We start from the raw sequence: 21,154 nt of genomic DNA, 5'->3' as shown, positions 1-21,154 counted from the left end.
CCTACTGCAGGGTGGTGACTCAGACGCTAGAGAGGCCGGAGACCTTCCTGGCCAGAATCCGTATGCGAGCCCGTGGGCTCGCCGGCAGAGCTGAATTGGACACAGAGGTGGTCACGAGACCCATGACTGCCAGAGCGATGCTGCATGGCACCGGACTTGGGCCAAGGGAGGCCTCGACTGTGCCGGCAGGACTACCCCCCGGCAGTGGAGCACCCAGGGCTGAGTTGAGGCGGATGGGGCGGCTCTGGGTCTAACGCGCGCCCCGGCAGTGGGCCTCCTGCGGTTGGTGAATCAGCACATCTCCTGGTGGCACAGTTGTGGCCCCCCTCTGCTGCTGCATCTGTGATTCTATGCTCCTGGCCACCGCCCAGGGTCCTGTTGACAGGCGGTGACCCAGACCCCGGCGCAGGAGATGCCTGAGGCTGGTGGTGCGGCCTACCCAGCTGGACTTTGTACATGAGCCCGCAGCCTCAGCAGCAACACAGAATGAGGTGCGAGACTCGGGACTGCTCAGCGACCCTGCTTGGTGCCTGGCCGGGGCCAGAGGAGGCTTTAACAGTGCCTGATTGCCCACGGTGGCGTACACGAGACTGGTGCCCCCACTGGACTTCTGCGGGCAGACTGAGGTGAGGGGGGTGCACAAGCTCGGGCCGGGGGCATCTTTTGGGCACTTCACCGGTTGGTTGTTGGTACCTTCCCCCTTCCTCCCTGTTGCGTCATCCTGGTCCTCTGGTGGGCGGCGCCTGGTGGGACCTGGTACAGCCCCCCGTCCGGCAGTGTGCTGACATCGGAAGTCAGCATGGGCACAGGTATGGAGGCGCACACGGTGGGGGTCAGCTTGCAGTTGTCTCTGCATGGTGTCACGGGGTTCAGCTTGCTAGTTAATTGACATCGTACCACGGGGCCTAGGAGAGATCCGGTGACACCTCTGGGACTGCCAGCGTCCAACTCACCTTCATTCATCATCTGACGGACCCTGTTTATGGGGCTTTCCATGATCGTCTAAGCCCAGCTGGTATCGGCCCTCACTGCCTAACGCCTGGTAGACATCTAAGCCTGCCATTGAAGTCCTGTCTGTGTCATTCTTCTGCGGACACTGTGGCCCTCTGACAGAGTTCCTGGAGGTGGGCGATATTCTCACTGGTGACGCCTGGCCTCCTTCACTGATTGCACACTCCCCAGACTGGTGCGATTGGCCCCCAACCTAGACCACTGCGATGACAGCCGCCAAGGCCAGAAAGACCGGTCCGTCCAGGAACTACTCCTCAAATCAGCCGGAGACACTTCCAGCCCTACCTCAAAAGCGGGCAGCACCGGCCAGTACACTTCGGTTACCAGGGTGTTTCTGGAGGCACGGTTCGTCCCAAAGGGAGGATATCCTGGCCATCAAAACTGATCTACAGGCCGACCTGCAAGAGGTACGCAGGGTCGTCGATGCCATGGGGGAGCGTGTGGCCTCTCTGGAAGATTCAGCGACCGCCAGGGATGAGGAGGTAGCGGCACTCCAACAGCTCAGTTAACAACACTTGGACCTCCAGGCAGACGCTGAAGACCCGGAGAACAGGTCCAGAAGGAACAACGTTCGCATCTGAGCGGTCCCTACTGGGGCAGAGGGAGACCACCTCGCGAGCTATCTCCAGGACCTCTTCTGCACGATCCGGAATGCCCCGAATGACTCCACCATCAAGATCGACCAATGCCACCGTGTGGGCCTGCTGCAGCGGCCGAATCGCCCTCCGGCAGACATATTGGTGTGTGTCAATGTTATGTTATGTTATGTTATGTTATGTTACAAAGCTCTTCTATAGCGCGCGGCTACTCCAGGGAGTGTCCCGGCGCTTTGGCAAAGAGAAAAGAAGAAGGATAGTACATAACACAGTGCCCTCCAGATGGCAACAAAGGAATTACTGGGCGAAAAGCCACGTCTTTAGGTCCTTACGAAAAGCAAGCAGATTGGACATAGTTCTCAGTGCATAAGGGAGCTCGTTCCAACAACACGGGGCCAAATACCGAAAAGAGCGGCCTCCAGTACGAGCGCGTTTAATGATGGGAACAGTTGCTTTGGCCTGCCGTGCGGACCTCAAGGCCCTCCTTGGAGCGTAGAAAGCCATCCGTTTCCGGAGATACTTAGGGCCAGTTAGGTGGAGAGCTTTAAAGGCCAGAGTCAGGATCTTAAAAGTGACTCTTTTGGCAATTGGAAGCCAATGAAGTCTTTCAAGCAACTCTGTCGCACGAGCCCTTCGCGTCAGTCCAGAGATGGCTCTAGCGGCCGAGTTTTGCACGACCTGTAAACGAGCTAGAATATATTTCGGGAGGCCTAGGTAGAGTGCGTTCGCGTAATCAAGACGCGAGCCTATCAAGGCCTGGACTATCATTTTTTTATGTTGGAGGGATATAAGTGGGAGGAATTTCCGCAGCATTTTCAAAATGCCGAAGCACTTTCCAGTCAACCCTATAATCTGGGGTCTAAAAGAAAGATCTACATCGCATAAGATGCCCAGATTTTTAGCTTTTTGCGAGGTATCCTCAGGCGGTGACATGTCCCGCGGCCACCAAGACTTCCACTCAGGGTTCAGAGGACTTCCGAAGAAGAGCAGCTCTGACTTATCCGAGTTGCATTTCAGACTATGTCTCTGGAACCATTCAAACACGGCTTCCAGACATTCCCTAATCTGATTGCTGTCAAAATCTTCACCCTTGTTACACGTGAACAGTAGCTGGGTGTCATCAGCATAGGATATGATCTGGGCACCAAAAGATTCCGCTACCTCCGCCAGAGGAGCCATATAGATATTGAAAAGGGAGGGGCTCAGGATGGACCCTTGCGGAACCCCTACCTCCAGCAGAGGCATTTCAGCGGAGAACGGGGGTGCCCAGACCACTTGACGGCGATTGGTGAGAAATGACTTAAACCATTTCCACACCGTCCCCCGAAAACCGATCTCTCATAGTCTTGATAGGAGACCGGCATGGGGGACGGTGTCGAACGCCGCCGACAGATCCAGCATGACCAAGATAGCTTTCCCTCCTCCATCCAAAGTCTCTCGAATGGCATCGGTAATCTCTAAGAGGGCTGTCTCCGTGCTGTAATTCGCACGGAAACCCGATTGAGAATCGTGTAGCAAGTTGTTATTCTCTATGAAGCTGGAAATAGAGAGGTGCACGTGTTTCTCAATCACCTTAGCCATAGATGGAAGGAGGGAGATTGGTCTATAATTCGCGTGTACAAGGGGATCTGATGTTGATTTTTTTAACAGCGGCAGAATTAGGGCGTGCTTCCAGGCCGAGGGTACCTCACCAGATGTAAGGGAGGCATTGAGCAATGGGTTAAGCAAGGTGTTACTTGCCGGCGCAACCCTTCCAAGGCAAGTAGCAGGACAGGGGTCAAGCGGCGAGCCTGACTTAAGTCGGGTTAGAAGGTCAAAAGAGGAGGCAAGAGATATGGATGGGAAATCCAGAAGCAGAGGTCCTGTTTCCTTTAAAGGTGAAGGCATAGGAGTCAGCTGTCAATGACTTCATAGTAAAGGAGGAGATTCTTAGGGCGTCCCGTTTGTCCCAGCCACTACACTTCCGAGACCACTCTCCCCAATTGTATCAGTACATGGCTGTCAGTTCCTTGCAGAAGAGACGGGCGTTTCACCTGCGCTCTCAGAATATCTCATATGCATGAGGTCACACTTACCGTCTCCACTCCAATGGGGGCCTACACCAGGTGTCCTCCGTGACTGACACTTGCAAAGTCCTGGATCTCAATATAGACGACCTGCCCTCTCAGCCAGATGCCCAGGTGCCGGGCTCACAGCGGCCACGCAGGGTGGACCCTAAGGGAACAATGGTGTTCTCAACCTTTGACCTGACTCCGCCACAAACGACAAGGAGCGGTCTGCCATACTGCAGACCCTGGCCGGTGGGGAGGGGGACAGCCTAGACTCTAATGATTGATGCTGACTGTTTGTGGGGTTTCATTACTCTCCTAGGTCTGGCGGGAGCGGGGGACTCCTTTCATCTTTGTTTCTGACAGATGCGTGCCAACTCTCTTGGTTGACTCCAACTTTCCCTAACCAATCTCAGGATGGACTTTACGAACTTGCTCAAGTTTTGCTTTGTTGTTTCATGCTTTGTTCTCTTTCTTCTGGGATGGGTGGGGTCCTCTCTCTGGTGAGCTTTTTCTTTACTGCCTTTTGTCAAGCTGTGCCTCTGCGTTCTCGTCCCAGGGCCCTACCTCGACCCTTGCTTCTCAACGCGCTTAAAGAAACCTTAGCTTCTGCGCTGGATGGGCCATCTTTCACAAATGGGGGTCAAGGTAGTTAGCTTCAACGCCCGAGGCCTTAATAATCCTATTAAGCAGAAAGCAGTCCTCTCGCTACTCAAATACTTTGGGGGCGATATATGACTCCTTCAGGAGACACACCTCCTTCAAAGTGACCCACATCATATGCAACACAGGGAATTCCCTCTACAGTTTTAGTCCTCTGGGAGAAATAAAAGAGGCAGAGTGACCATTCTTCTCTCAAAGCTCTTTAGCGGGTCAGTGGTGGGTACTGTTGCGGAGAACAAGGGGCGTCTACTAGCGCTGTAATTCATGGTGGGGTCCTCTCATATAACATTTGCCTCCATCTATTCCCCCAATGACCACCAGGAGGAATGTTAGCTGGATGCACTGGCTGAAGTCCTCCATACACCTGATTCCATGGTGGCAGTGGGCAGCGACCTTAATATAGTTATGGATGTGGGGCAAGATCGGTCGGGCTCAAGGTCCAGGGACACGGGAGCCTTATCAGTGAGGGGTGGTGAGTGGTTGAGCAATGGGGGGCTTAGATATGCCTGGCAGAGCCTACACCCAGATTCACAAGATGACTCCTACTACTCAGCAGCCCATAAGATCTATGCCAGACTGGACCACTTCCTTGTCACCCAGGCCGCTTGGGCTTGCATCTTAGACTCCACCATTGAAGCCCACTCCCTCCCCAACCATGCACATATCACCTTGACTCTGCACTTCTCACCCTCACAGACACCCGCTTCACACTGGCGCTTAAGGGACTTGCTACTCCAATCACCGGTTGTAGTGGACGAGATTCGACATTGCTTGACTGACGACCTGAAGCCTAAAGATAATGGCACAACGCCCCTGTCTTCAGTGTGGGAGGCACTCAAGCTGGTTACGAGAGGGGTCTTCATTGCCAAAACGGCCTGCAAAAATGAGATGCCTCGGGCCAAGCGTGCGGAATTGGAGGCCAGAGTAAGGGAACTGGAAACCATTCATAAGCATACTGTGGCCCCCAGAATTTGGTGCCAACTAGAGAGGGAGCGCCTCCATTTGCGGCGCTTAGATATGGACAGAGTTGTGCATGCCGTAGTCAGGCTGAAGCACAAATGTTATATCGGCTCTGACAAAGGTATGGACATGTTGGCCCACTGACTCCTCGGTCAACGTGCCGAGCAGGCTATCAAAGTGATTTGTCGAGAAAGTGGGTCCTTCGTTACAGAGGACTCATGGATCGTAATGGCCTTTACTTCATTCTACAAATCCCCATACTCCGCTGCCTGCCCGAACTTGGTGGACTCTTGCAAGTATCTTCGCGAAGTGGCAGTCACCCCTCTTCCACCCACCGAAGTGGGGGGGCTGGAGGCCCCCTTACGCATGTAGGTGGTGAATTCTGTCATCGCCCGCCTGAAGCCCCTGAAGGCGCCAGGTCCGGTTTTAGTGCCCTTTTTTATAAGATCTTCTGCGTAGAGCTGGCCCCCCTGCTCAACCGCTTATTCAATTCTTTCGTGGACACGGGCTCCCTCACGGCCTCTATCCTGCAGGCAACTATCTTGGTCATCCCTAAACTGGGGAAAGACCTGGAACTTTGCAGTTCTTATCGGCCAATTTCCTTGCTGAATATAGATGTGAAGCTATTCTCCAGCATACTGGCCCATAGACTAAATACTTTCATGCCTGGCTTGATCGACCCGGATCAGTCTGGCTTCATACCAGTTCGGCAAACGGATTTGTCACTTGATTGACAAAGTGCAACGCTCTAAGAAAGAGGCTCTTCTCTTGGAGGTTGATGCTGAGAAGGCCTTTGACCGCGTGCACTGGCTGTACCTCTTCGCCACCCTCGGACGCTTTAGACTTGGGGTCAGGTTCTGAACGTTGGTAGCAAGCATATATAACACTCCTTCGGCGGCGGTGAGAGCCAACGGCTTGCTCTTGAGCACTTTTCCGGTAAGGAGGGGGACCAGGCAGGGCTTCCCTCTCTCCCCCTTACTTTTCACTCTGTATATGGAGCCTTTTGCTCAACTACTTCGAGACAACCCGTCCGCACACGGTATCCCGTTTGGGTCAGACCGTCATCTCATTAGTCTTTATGCGGATGACATAATTTTCTCGATGGCCCACCCCCTTACCTCACTGCTAGTGATAGTGGAGGATTTACATGCCTTTAGCCGGGTCTCCCGCTTCAAAATAAATATGCAGAAGTCCCAAGGGTTTAATCTCACCGCAGCGCAGGCGACAGTTCACAACTTACAGACACACTTTGCCTTCGATTGGGAGACAGAGGGTATTTCTTACCTTTGGGTCCGTCCTTTTCAAGAGCATGGATAAGACTGCAGAGGTGAATTACACGACCCTCCTCTCACAAATCCGTAAAGACCTGACACGCTGGCGGCTCTTGCCTTTGCTGCGGTTTGGGAGTCTGGCTGCTGTTAAAATGAACGTACTTCCTCAGGCCTTATGTCTCTTTCAGAAGCTCCCCCTACAGCCACCGTCCCACTCGCTTCAACACATACAAGTTGAGATCGAACGCTTTGTCTGGGGCCCGATTCCTCCTCGCTTATGGAATTCCCTGTTGCAACGCCCTAGAAAAAAAGGCGGCCTTGCACTGCCCAGCATTGCCCGCTATTCTAAGGCCTTACTATTGCGGTACCTCGTGGAGTGGAATCGCCCCATGGCGGGTCACCATATCTGGAGGGAAGCCTGGTTGCCGCGGTCTGCCCATGCATGGGGATTTATACTCCTCACCGGTCACTCGACCTACTCTGCCCGTTTGGGATAGGGTTTCCACGAGGGACAATCTCACCACTTTCCCCTCAAACCCTGATTTCCCACCCAGAATGGACAAGGGGGTTGGCCGGCGGTGGTTGGAGGGTGGCTGCAAATGACTGGGACACCTATTTGACATACAGGGCCTCGTCCCTTTTAAAGAGCTTCAAACGGACTACAGCCTTATTTATTCAGATCTCTTTTCACATACACAGATGATGCACTCGTTCTCCAGCACCATAACACAACCGTTGTTCAAGAAATGCCTCCTGTATAAAAAAGATGATCACAAACTTATCGATGAAATATACTCACTCCTCTCCATGAACACTGGGAAGATATACTCGGAAGTTCAGAGGCGCTGGGAAACTGAGTTGGGTCGCACATTGTCAGATTAGGAATGGGAAGATATATTCTATAGGGCCCACCACACCGCACACTCCATGGGGCACACTGAAACTGCATTTAAAATTGTATCCTACTGGTATCTAACCCCGGCCCGCCTAGCCAAGTAGCACCCTCACTGTGACGGTCTTTGTTGGCGTGGATGCGGTAGCTCTGGCACCCTCCTTCACCATCTGTGGAACTGTCCGAAGCTTACGAGATATTGGGAGAGAGTACTTGATGACATAGATAGGGCCTGTAACACCACACTTCCTAGGCTTCCCGCTCATACACTCTTAGGACTGCCCAACACACTGACCTTCCCCTTGAGATCTAACAGAGATAAACAGATGGCACTTGCACTGAATGCCGCACACCGGGTACTGTTAACCGGGTGGTAATCAGACAGGATCTGGGAGCATACGCAATGGCTGCATCAACTATGGTACCTTTTGGGTATGGAGAGGCTGTCAATGGCTACACTTGGGAATAACTCAGAATGTGCAAAGATCTGGCCCCCTTATTTCTATTTTATTCGCTGAATTCAGGGAGTTGTCCTGTCCTAACAATCTCCGAATATTGAAACAGATCCCGGAAAGTGGAGGGGACATATAGAGCACTTTAGCTGTGAGAGAGTTCATGAACCTTTCTAACACTGGGGGTTCTCATACCCCATAGTTTTCAGGCCAGATTGTCTTTTTTTGTTTTTATTTTCGCTCACTGGAGAGGGACGGAGTGTGGGTCGAGGGTGGGTTTATGTGCATTCTTCTTCTCGATGTTCTTTTGGTTTTTCTTAACCCCAGACCCAATAGCACTTCACGATGTGTTGCAAAATTTTGGTGGGCTGCTGCGTTCACTACCCGCGGCGAACTGGACAATGCTACTATCCACTCAATGTGATCGTTAGGCCTACCACTCATCTTCCTTCACCAACGCGCCGGCCCGGCAGGGGTTGCAGATGACATGCTGTGTATATCGATCTCATTGCCTGCCCTCCTAGCTTGTCAATGTCTCTGCCAGCCCGCTAGGTTGTAGGCAACACTATGCTGTATTTCCCAACTATGTTCTCTGCTAATAAAAAATGATTTAATACAAAATGGTAGGAGTAGCTTAGTTCAAGGTAGATGGTAAAAGTGACACTTTACTCTCAAAGTACCTTGGATGCATCACGCACAACAAACAAAAAGGTCACAGGGAAGGTGATGTGTTGGTTCCTTGCTTCGGCAGAAGTGATGTGTCTGTTTCTTACTGCAGCACAGGGAAGGTGATGCATCGGTTCCTTAGCGGAGAGGAGCTGGTGCGTCGGTTTCTCACTGCATTCCGGTTACAATGCAACAAGATGGCGCCTCAATGCGATGCGACGATCTGGTGCAATGCGACAAAATGGCGTCTTTGGTGCGATGCAACAACTTGGATGCGATGTGTCCATGCCCGACGGCTGTGTAGCGAAATGATCTTTGGAGCTGCAACAGGCCCTGCAGCATGGCGGCGGCACTCTCCTTCGGCGATGTAATGGCAACTGCTGCGGAGGCGATACGCTTCTCCTTGTTGCATCGCGCTTCCAGCTCCCAGTGACAAATCGTCTCTGGAAGTCCTAAACAGCTGCACTCACCTCTCTGTAGGTTAGAATTCACAGCAAGGAAACTCAGGGGGAGCTGGTGGGGAAGTCTTTGTGTCCCTGAGACTTCAGACAGGAGGCAAACTCAGTTCCAAGCCCTTGGAGATGGTTCTCAAGATGACAAAGTAAACAGCGAAGTCCTTTTGTACTTTCCTTGGCCACAAGTAACCACTGCAGGCCAACTCCAGACAGCAAACAGCACAGGGGCAGTAATCCTCCTTCAGCTTCTCCGGTTTCTTCTCCTTGGTACAGGTTCCTCTTGATTTCCCAGAAGTGATCAAAAGTTCAGGGGTTTCAGCTATCATATTTATACCCCAAAAGTATTTGTTCTGTATATGTGAGGGGGTCTGGACCCATTTCAAACCAGTTCTGGGTGCACTCTGCCAGTGCACAACTTCTTCCTTTGTTAGTGTGGGCCAGGGTCATCAGACGCGCCACAGAAGGTGGAGCCAGCATTGTGGAAGGCAGGCACAGCCCTATTCAGGCCAAGGTGCTACTCCTCCCACCACTCTCAATGCAGATAGGTCTATTTAGCCTAGTGCTGACTCACCCAGACTCCTGGAGCCACCCCAGCCACTGTCACTCACAAACCAGACATGGAATACACAAACCTAGCAGAGGCATGCTGGATGGTTCGGCAAGAAAATATCCACTTTCTAAAAGTGGTATTTTGAAACATAGAATGTAAAAATCACCCTCACTAAAAGATGTATTTTCACATTCTGAGTTCAGGCATACTAAACTCGAATTTCTAACGAGTTCCCTGGGAACAGGTAGCCTTGCAATAGTGAAAAACGAAATTGGCTGTAATTCACTATCACGACATCCACACACATCAGGGCATGTCCCATCTTTTAAGTACAATGCACCCTGCCCTTGAGCCCACTTTAGGGGTGACTAATATGTAGAAACGGGAAGGTTTAGGGACTGGCAAGTGGGTGCACTTGCCAAGTCGACATGGCAGCCCCAGACTGCACACAGGCTCCGCAATGGCCGGTCTGAGCCACATTCCCACATACTCAGCCCTGCTTTCTGCCGTTTCCATCTGATTAGGTTTTCTAAAAAAAAAGCGCCAGGATACCCGTAGGGTGGCAGTCTGCGCTATATAAGTGCAACATACAATATAATACAATACAATTTTACAAGCTGCTTCTGTGGGTGGTACAATCAGTCCTTCAAACCCACCAGCAGCATTTGATATACAGGCCATGGGCACACATGGTGCACTGTACTAGGGTCTGACAAGTAAATCAAATAGCCAATCAAGGAATCACTAATCCATTACATAATTTTACAATAGGGAGCACTTGCACTTTGGCACTGATCAGCAGTTGCAAAGTGCCCAAAGCATCTAGACCAACAAAAATGGTGAGGCAACAGCAATAAATTGGAAGGGAGACTCACGCCAATGGTGCCAAGGCTAACACTCACCTTTACTACTAAAGTGTCACTTTTGTTACTAAAGCATCATGTTCCTACTAAAGCGTTACTTTTCCTACGAAATCACCACCTTTACTAGTAAAGCGTCATTTTTGCTACTAAAGTGTCACATTTCTTACTAACGCATCACCTTTCCTACTGAAGCATTGCCTTTACTACTAATCAACAGTTAATAACGTTTGCATTTATTCCAACAACCATTATTGCCTCCTTGTCTCTTTCTTGCAACTGCTGTGCTTCTTTTCCAAAAACTGTCCTCAAGTACTACCTGTTGAGATGTGGTTATTTGTAACCCTGGGCGAAGAACTACGCTCCGTTCGCGGAGCTTGCGGAGTTTCGGCAGCTCCGCGTTCCGCGGAGAACGCGTAGCTGTCGATAACTCCGCGATCCGGTGCGTAGCGTAGTTCTCGCGCGCTGAATAACATTATCGCGTGCGCGGCAATGGCTTACCTTCGTTCTGCGTTCGTTTTTTCCTGGTCGCTTGTGCCACCATGTTTGGAAACACTCTCGCACAGTCCCGTGCGACTGTGCGAACGCGATAACGTCATTTTGATGCGAGATAGCGTCATAAGGATGCGCGAGGATGCTTTTTGGTAAGATCGAGTTGCCGAACACGCAGAAACTGCATTCTTGCACAGAATAACTCGCGAGCATGTTAAAACCATAATAAATTACCATTTTGGTTAGGAAAAAAAAGCAAAAAACCTTAAAGTTGTACCTTTGGCTTTATTTTTAGGGGGGAAGGACCCCTCTTTTTGTTTCTACTCTTGTTTTGCAGAGTAAGGAGGAAGGGCTTTTGAGTTTACAACTTCCTGTTCCTGTCCACCAGGCTCCTCCCAGTGCTTTGTCCATGTGGTGCTCACTTTCCTTTGGATTTTGAGCTGGAAGGATCACTTTCTGTCTGTGTTGGCTGCATTACTGATTTACCTTGGATTTAATGAGGACTTTTTGAATTGGAATTCTCTTTTTCAAGTAAGTTTGTGTAATGTATGAGTGATGTAGACTTGTGCTTGTTTGATTTGATTTTTTTTTTAACAACAGTATTCAATCCTGGAATGAAATTATTGATGGAGGCCTGTACTTTCATGAGGTCCCAAATTGTAATTTTTTTCTAACATTGCATTTTGTGGAATTTAAAATGTTTCTAATTTTTAAGCCAATATCTGACCCTAGTACCCCATGTAGTTAGTGTGTAGGCATGCATGAGTTCATTGTATTAACTTTCTGTGGTTGGCCTGGCCATGTGTTGGCGGCCATTTAATGTTTCCAGCCACTTTGCTCTTGCCATAGGCCTCCAACCTTGTGGCCTACTCTGGCAGTAGGCCATAGGTACTACTCATAGGGTCATGAAAGTTAATCAACTGTTTTTGTGGTGTACCCTTAATGTGAAAATCATGGATGGCTTGGATTGATATAGAAAATCTTATTTTTATGTGTGGGGTATTTCTGGTTTTGGGTGTGTTTAAACTTTAAATACTCTGTCAATTTCTGCCATTAGGTAACCCTAGGAATACAGCTTGGGTAGTTTTGGTAACTTCGCACCATGTGAGCACGTGAACTTACATTTTTTGTCTTGTTCGCGCACTCAATGTACTTGCTCGGGAACGCGAACACGACTTTTTATTCCGTTCGCGCTGCCGAACATGCCGATTTAGCATTCTCGCGGACAATATGTCCCGAGTTGCATAAAAGTTTCTCAAAAATGTTGGAGGTCTTTCTTGTGCACCTAAAAATTCCTCATTTATGTTATGTTCTCATTTTGGTAGTAGTTTTCTCTTTTTGGAGCATGGACCACTTCCATTTTCTCTCCTCTGTTATTTTTTTTTTTTTTTGGGGTGGGGTGACCAATTTGGGCGGTGGTGTGGTGTGTCCATTTTCTGAAGCAAAGCATTGTCCCTTTGCCATAGGCATTATTGTCTGTCTTCTCTTTCTTGTCATGTTGTTGTTGGTGGCCAGGCCATGTGGTGGCGGCCATTTTGTGTATGCTTCCTTTGTGATTTATTTTGCCATGTTGTTGTTGGTGGCCAGGCCATGTGGTGGAGGCCATTTTGTAAAGTTGTCCATGTTGTTGTTGGTGGCCAGGCCCTATGGTGGTGATCTTTTTGTGTATGCTTCCTTTGTGATTTATTTTGCCATGTTGTTGTTAGTGGCCAGGCCATGTGGTGGAGGCCATTTTGTGTGTCCTTCCTTTGTGCTTTTGCCATGTTGTTGTTGGTGGCCAGGCCATGTGGTGGCGGCCATTTTGTGTATGCTTCCTTTGTGATATATTTTGCCATGTTGTTGTTGGTGGCCAGGCCATGTGGTGGAGGCCATTTTGTAAAGTTGTCCATGTTGTTGTTGGTGGCCAGGCCCTATGGTGGTGATCTTTTTGTGTATGCTTCCTTTGTGATTTATTTTGCCATGTTGTTGTTGGTGGCCAGGCCATGTGGTGGAGGCCATTTTGTGTATACATCCTTTGTGATTTTGCCATGTTGTTGTTGGTGGCCAGGCCCTATGTCGGCGGCCATTTTGTGTGTCCTTCCTTTGTGCTTTTGCCATAGGCATAGGCCTCCAACCTTGTGGCCTACTCTGGCAGTAGGCCATAGGTACTACTCATAGTAGGGTCATGAAAGTTAATCAACTGTTTTTGTGGTGTACCCTTAATGTGAAAATCATGGATGTCTTGGATTGATATAGAAAATCTTATTTTTATGTGTGGGGTATTTCTGGTTTTGGGTGTGTTTAAACTTTAAATACTCTGTCAATTTCTGCCATTAGGTAACCCTAGGAATACAGCTTGGGTAGTTTTGGTAACTTCGCACCATGTGAGCACGTGAACTTACATTTTTTGTCGTGTTCGCGCACTCAATGTACTTGCTCGGGAACGCGAACACGACTTTTTATTCCGTTCGCGCTGCCGAACATGCCGATTTAGCATTCTCGCGGACAATATGTCCCGAGTTGCATAAAAGTTTCTCAAAAATGTTGCAGGTCTTTCTTGTGCACCCAAAAAAACAGAATTTGTCATTTGGTTGTTGTTTTGGGAGCCTGGGCAGGGGTTTCTTTGTATGTGTTTTTGCGGTGTTATGTTTACAACCTCTGTCTTAGCCATGGGCTATTTATTCCTTGCACATTAACCTGTCATGTGCAGCAGGCATCCTCGTTTTTCTGTCCATATTGGTATCTATAGGCCTGCTTGACTTTATTGGTTCTTTCTGGACTTCATGTGGCCTTTGAGCTGTGGTGCTGCTGGACTGGTATTATTAGTCTTCTGTTTTGTCTTTTATACATTGACCTGTGTGTCTTTCAATTGTTCATGTTGCCTTACTGCTTGTTTGACTGATGTTGTTCTGCCTTCTTTACTTGTAGGTGCACAAAAAAGACTGAGGAGGTGCTGGTTGTTTTTTCATCCATCGCTCGTTCTACCGCCAGACGGACGTCCTTCAGTTGTACGCCACGTGTGGTGTGTGACTCATCTGACCAGACATCTCTGCAATTTGTGCTGCTGTGAGCTGACTGACATCAGAAGAAGATGGGCCCTAAGAAAGCTACCAGGTCCTCCACCACAAAGAAAGTTGCTGCAAAGAAGGAACAGCAGAAGGAAGTGTCACTTAAGTCTGGTATGGACCCCAAAACCTTTTTTGGCACCCCAAAAGGTACGCCTGCAGCAGCGGGGTCTGGGGTGCAAGCTGGGACCAGCACATCTGCATTAGTGGGGGCAAGCCAGCATCCCAGGGCCAAGCACATGATGAGGGTCGAAGAGGTAGCCAGCCTTCTGCTTGCGAGCAGTGATACTGAGCCAGAACTAAACTTATCGCTGTCTCAAAGTAGTACACAATCCACGCAAGATGGAAGTGCTCAACAACCACCGCCAGCAGTAGATGTTCAACAACCACAACCACCGCCCGCAATAGGAGTTGTTCACCCACAACCACAACCACTTCCCGCAACAGTTGTTGAACAACCACAACCACCGCCCGCAACAGTTGTTGTTGAAAAACCCCAGCCCGCAATAGTACTTCCTCAAGAACAACAACCACCATCTCCGCACCAAATAGTAGTAGTTGTTCCTCCCGAAGTCGGGGCAGTTCAGGAAGTAGAGCCTCCTTCCGAGCAAGAAGAAGAGGAAGCCACTTCTGTAGGTGATCTATTTCCTTTGAATTCACCAAGGGAAAGGAGGGTTAGTGCATCGAGTTCTTCGCAAAGCATCCCTTCCGATGACCTTGATACGGATTGGCAGCCACAACTATCTGCGCATTCAAAGGAGAGACATCCCAAGAAGACCATGCTAGGAAAAAGGAAGTTTCCAGGCAGGCTTGAACTTATGGAGGTCGATGTAGGTGAGCAGGATACTGCTGGTGATAAAGACGGGTCTGACACTGTCATCATCACAAGCGTTATTCCTGGTGCAGAGGATGTAGAGACAAACATTTTCACCCTATCCAGAAATGCTGCAATGACTGATGAGCAGGTACCACGCATAACTCCTACACACTCAACACCCACAGTAACACCAGCTCCAATTTTTTCAACAGCGAAGGCCCGGCAGCATCCGACATCCAGCAGAAGCGCCACTTCAACAGAAGGAGGTAGTGGCAGTACTAGGACTGAGCTGTCCCATAGTGAAATTCCACAATCCTCCAGTCCATCCGGCATTGGCAGTGGGTCCTCCTCTTCCTATGGCAGGAGACAAAAGTTTACCTCCCCAGTGTGGGACTTCTTTACGGTTCACCCAGTTCAGGAGAACATTGCTGTATGCACCATTTGTCATGCCAATGTTAGTCGTGGTAAGCTTGGTACAAACTATGGGACTGGAGGCCAAACGACCCATTTGAAAAAAACACACGTGATCAGGTGGGAGAACCACCTTGCAAGCTTAAAAAATGTTAGCACTCGTGTTGGTGGGGATACAGTGGTACAAGGTCCACTCATGGTTGATCAGGAGGTAGAAGAAGAGGGAGACGATGACCTTCTATCTAGGAGTGGTACACAATCGACCCCTGTCGCCAGCACTGGAGTGGTAAAGACCACATCCTCCGCATCTGCAACTTCTCAGTGGCACCAGAGTCAGCTGGAAACACCAAGGAGTGCAAAGTCTGCGATGCAAGGTGGTCCGTCTAGCACAACTCAAAGACATGCAAAGCAGCTTACCATTCCTAGCATGTTAAGGCAGGAGGGAAAGTACGAGCGGAACCACCCAGTAGCACGTTTATACAATGCCAAACTTGCGAAAATGTTAGCACTGGACCTTCTCCCATTTTCATTTGTTGAGGCTGTTGGATTTCTGGAATTAGTGGCAACCCTCTGCCCAAAATGGAACGTTCCCAGTCGCTACTATTTTGCCCGAGTGGCTGTTCCAGCACTACACCACGATGTGCTGGAATTGATTGGGAAAGCCTTACAACAGAGTGTTGTCCATTGTATCCACCTGACAACAGACATGTGGAGCAGTTGCGATGCTACAGATTTCATGTGCATCACCGCACACTGGATCTCTTTTGCAGGTGTTAAAGACAAGTTAACTTCAGGCCTCCGTGACGTTGCTGGAATTTTTAATGATACGCGCAGACATGCAACTATAGCCATGTTTGGTATGGACAAAAGTGATACTGCTGAAAACATTTTGTCTGACTTTAATGACAAGGTCTTTGAATGGCTGAAACCAAGAGGCCTTAAGATTGGTTTTGTTTCCACCGACAATGGCAGTAATGTAGTGAAGGCAATGAGAGAAGGACATTATTTCAGGGTACCCTGTTTGGCACACTGCATAAACTTAGTCGTGCAAGACTTTCTGAAAAATGAAGCCAAAGTCAGCAACATAATGGCCATCTGCAGAAGAATATGCACGCACTTTAACCATTCTTTCAAAGGACGGAAGCTGCTACGGGTCATTCAGCAAGAGCATAGGTTGCCAGTCAAAGCACTGATACAGGAGGTCCCAACACGTTGGAACTCAACTTATTTCATGCTTGAGCGTCTCTTTGAGCAGTACATCCCACTGAATGCTTATGTCATGTCAAGAAGATTAGGGGATCCTACTGTTAATCTTAAAGCCCTGACCATTGAGATGTGGCAGTGGGACCTCATTAAATGCATCACAGAGATGCTACAACCCTTTGAGGTCTTCACACGTGCAGTTAGCAGGGAGGACTGTACTATGGGCCAAGCCATCCCATTGTTGTACATGCTTGAGCAACAGGTGAAGGAGGTCTGTGAAACATACGAAGGTGACGAACAAAAAGTTGATGCATATACCTTAGCCAAGGGCTTAGTCAACCGCTTGTGTGAAAATGTAAGGCTCAACAATATTGTGTCAGGTGAACATTACATAACTGCAACAATCTTGGATCCACGGTACAAATTATTTGTCAGCAGTAACGAAGTAATTCCATTTTCAGATGAGGATGTTGACAAGTACAAAACTTCCATAGCTGCGGAAGCTAATGAGTTAGAAACTGAACGGCTGTTACTTAAAGGCCTGCCACTGCCAGCCCAGGCCAGTCCAAGTACTCCTGACGCAAGTTCTTCACAGCGTGAGAGCAGTGCGTCTGCTTTCCAGCAGGCACCAACAGTACCAAAAGCAGCACCTACACGATCTGATTCAGCAGACCCAACCAAAAGCATAACTGCTTTTTTTCTACAGAAAGGGATGGGTAAGTCCGTTGCTGTTGCAAAGGGAAAAGAGGACCAGCAAAGCCGAGCACCAATGAACATTGAGCGGATGGTTCAGGCCTATCTGGATGACACAACAGAGGTGTTCATGGAGCAAAGCCCATTGGTCTATTGGTATGAAAGAAGGAGACAGTGGCCAGTGCTGAGCAGGCTGGCGATAAAGTATCTGGCTTGTCCTGTAGCCAGTGTCTCCTCTGAGCGGGTTTTCAGTGCTGCTGGTGCCATTGTCACATCGAAAAGGACTAGTCTCTCCCCCAAAAGCGTGGAGCGGCTGACAATGATAAAAATGAATCAACGCTTCATACCACCAGACTATCAAGTACGTGAATCACCGCCGGATGAAGAAAGCGAGTGTGAAGAAGACGTCCTCACTACTGGGTTACATGACCTACTTCTGTCTGAACGCACAGAGTTTGAGGACGAGCTCCTCTTCCCTGACAACTAGGACAGGTATATTAAAGGAATGATGCAATGCATTGCATAGGATTGTTTAGCCGACTCTGAGCAAATGTGCATGGAATTAAAGTATACTAGTAGTAACTTCAGACTCACGTGATGGGCAATTTTCCCATGTTATTTAATAATATAAATTATTTATGCACTTGTGACCCTACTACTACAGGTGCAGTCAGTACTTAATTTATCGTTCGTAGTTCATGTTCATGTTGCACAACGTACATTATTTGGTGAAACAGTCCCCCCTCCACCCCCCCAACAAACACAAATGAACTTCAAATGTTTTCTTGTGAAAATATCTTTGTTTTATTTTTATATTTTCATAATGATAATAGAAAAATAAAACATATAACAAATGTAACCCCCTGACCCAGAGCTGTCCCTACCCTCCCCTAACCCCAACCAAATTTCAACCCAAATGTACACCCCAACTCCCACATCCCACCCACCAACAAAAGGATTAAAAAAGGGGCAAAAAACAGGGTCCATTTCAAAGCCGGCGGGCTTTCAGGTGTTTGTCCACCAGTATCTTCACACGCTCCTCTAGACCGTCCTCCTGCTTCTTCCGCTCCTCCTCCAACTTCGCTACCCGGCGGAGAATCTTTGCTTTGAAATCACGGCACCTACACTTGCATGCATGTTGTTGTTGTTGTTGTTGTGGGGGGGCCGCCGAAGATGTAACAATGCGGCGGCGGGCGGCTGCCTGACCACGGCGACGTAGTCCTGCAGGCTTGGGGCCCGGGGCATTGGAAGAGGCAGCAGCTGCTGCCGCCGCCTCCTCCTCCTCCTCCTCGGCCTGATCCACCAGCCGGCGGTAGGCCTCTACAATTGCCTGCAGTTTCCGCTGCCGGGCCCGGACTGCCAACTCCTTCCTGGTTGGTTTTTGGGAAGGAGTAACTATAAAGAAAGAAACAGAATTGTTAATCCAAACTCCCCGCAAATCAAGAACACAACATTGATTCAACACATAGTGGGCGGCACAGTAGCACTAGCAAGCAAGCTGAGTACCAGAAATTGTGTTGCGTCTATCTTGAACATTCTACAGCCTCTATTAATTTTTCGGACTTTTTGTCACGGCATTATGCCTGCCCTATTAGCATGGGTGTACTTCAACGGTCACACACATTAGAACGAACACCTGTCTTTTACATATCTCCTTTTGTTCCGGGAAGGCGGGAACACTCTCAAAGTAACATTAATTAACAGGGGGCAGCTAGTAGCACATGTCTAGTAAAGACTATAATACTTTATACCGCGCAACAAACCTTATTTGGTTTGTGTTTCACCAGCAACGACCCATGCACCCAGTCGTCCCCTCCTTCCCTTGCCTTTGGGTTTGCCCAAAACACCGCTGCTGCTGAGACTATCCACTAACCACCGGTATTGGGTGTGTCTCCCAACCACGCTGGCAGCTGTGTTTTCCCCTTTACATGCTTTAACAACAACCCATGCATCCGACTGCTATCAGGCACTTGCATTACTGTAGTGGTAATGCTTAGCATGCTAATGACAAGTAAAGGTAACATCATATATTTTCCAGTAGAGTACAGTGAGAAAGTTTTCCCCTCCCACCAAGTAATGCAGATCACTATTGAATGTAACTTACCATCGCCCGCCGCTGTTGGCTCCCCCCCACTGCTGCTGGTGTAGGTGCCTCTGTTCCTCCTGTCCCCGCCGGGAGCGCTGAAGCTGCGCCGCTGTCCCCGTCGGCACTGGTCGATGGTAAGGGTTCTGCACCTATAAAAATAAGTACACCTTTTTAGATGGATGCACAGCCCCCTTTGTACTTGTTCACCAAGAATGGAGTTCTTCAAAACAGTTAAGTCCAACGTACGTAATCAGTATGAGTCCACATTGCATAGTACAGCAGAGTCACTACACATATTATTAGCATTCATTGTTATGGTATGGTACCCAAGCTCATCTCATCTGTCCTGCTACTCTAGTCCTTGGAAATTGGAAGTGAACTATGTAACCTTTGTACATCAATGTATCCAGTTTTGCGCATGTGTTAACTCGCAGCTTGTTGCGCAGTACGAGAAGACGCTCTGGGGCAACACATCATTGTTCAATGCATACACCTGAAGAGGTGGGAAAGTAAAAGGGCCCGTATTTAAGTTTTCTATGTGGATTGTGGGATAGAGTTTGCTTACAGGTTACAACTTCTTTTTAGCATGGCTGCATAAAACTGGCATAAATGTATTTAATACTGTCTAACGTGCACCACTTTTGTCATTATTTTTCGGCAGGTGAGAAGATTGCCTTCTACGAAGCGGACATTTCCATAGCTTACAAAAAAAGAGGAATATCTGACCAGTATACGTTGGTGAGAGGTCTCCGATAGTTGCCACATTTCCCTATTGTGCACTAGTAGCTGTACAAATGTTGATTACTTTATTATGCCTGTTTTAACTCTGGATTTTTTCTGGTGGGCCCTTCAACGTATTGGACGGAACAACTTAAAAACATTGATGTTACTTACTTACTTCTAACAAAATAAAGCTTTTGAATGACCACTTTGACTCTGAAGTTTATTTTCAGTGTCTGTTGTCTTAGAGACTCACACGAGTGAGTGAGCAAAAGGGGGTTTCTTAGGTAACGGTTTGTGTCCTAAAAGCATTCGGCATCTTGGTATTGGGGTTCAGGAGTGTGATTTGAACAATAGACCAATGACTCAGGCCATATAGGCTGACGTTCAGTGAATTGTGCGTTCCTCAGAGTTCTGTGACTGAGGTGTAAGTAAGGTCCAACCTGCCTATCAGTACCAACAACATCCAATTTTCGTGTGCATAGTTACATAGTTGTGTAATATGTATATAACTCCATAGGAGATAGAAGAATACCCACAAGACTAGTAGTGGTATACTAACATTTACAAAAATACTAGACAAACATCATTCTGGATGCCTACTTGGTTGCTGTCAATTGACAAAGCACTGCAGACACATTACAGAGGAAAAAACAAGCACTGTTGGACTTACTGGGGACAGCAGCAGGATCCTCAGTAGAGGAGCTCTGTGTAACTGGTGGTTCACCCGCCGACTCGGTCCCTGTATTCTGCTTGCCCCTGGGTTCTGTGGTTCATGTAAAAATTAAAATAATAAACAAAGATAAAAACATTGAGTGATGTGAAACATAGACATCATTGCAAATCACACTGCTACAGTGGAACAGAGCCGGAGGCAACAAATCCATGCCAGGGGCCGCAACGCAAATATGTATCCATCCTTAGAGTATTATTAAATTAAGGATATCTATTGGTGCGGTGGCCCCTGAAGTTTGGTGCCCCTGTGCAGTTGCACAGCTTGCACATGCCCCCTAGAGCCGGCCCTGGCTGAGGTAAGAAGAACAAAGTAACGTTAGCATTCTTTGCAAGAAAAGGATTCCATTCATGCAGAAGAGAAGGCCGTGAAAAAAATGCTACAATATGCAAACAACGTACAATTATCCATCCACCGCTATTTCACTGACGGACAAAGGAAGGACAAGACTCTATTAATAGCATTAACTAACTTCAGTTCTCAGCAATAAAGAAAATCTCACATCAATAAACAGCAACAGCTAGCGCCAAG

General features: G+C 48.5%; 1 protein-coding gene across 1 annotated transcript; it reads left to right on the top strand.

The window, feature by feature from the left end:
- The first annotated feature begins 16,038 nt into the window (after positions 1 to 16,038).
- On the top strand, positions 16,039 to 20,087 carry LOC144762949 (zinc finger BED domain-containing protein 6-like). The gene is made up of 2 exons (XM_078648252.1): positions 16,039 to 17,576; positions 19,832 to 20,087. Exon 1 carries the CDS (start codon positions 16,039 to 16,041, stop codon positions 17,569 to 17,571), a length of 1,533 nt encoding a protein of 510 aa, XP_078504378.1. The 3' UTR covers positions 17,572 to 17,576; positions 19,832 to 20,087.
- Positions 20,088 to 21,154: the final 1,067 nt, after the last annotated feature.

The sequence above is a fragment of the Lissotriton helveticus genome, chromosome 1_1, assembly GCF_964261635.1.
Source record: "Lissotriton helveticus chromosome 1_1, aLisHel1.1, whole genome shotgun sequence".
In the NCBI taxonomy this organism is placed as follows: Eukaryota; Metazoa; Chordata; class Amphibia; order Caudata; family Salamandridae; genus Lissotriton; species Lissotriton helveticus.
Note: the sequence above shows the minus strand (reverse complement) of the source record. Positions and strands in the feature narration are given on the sequence as shown.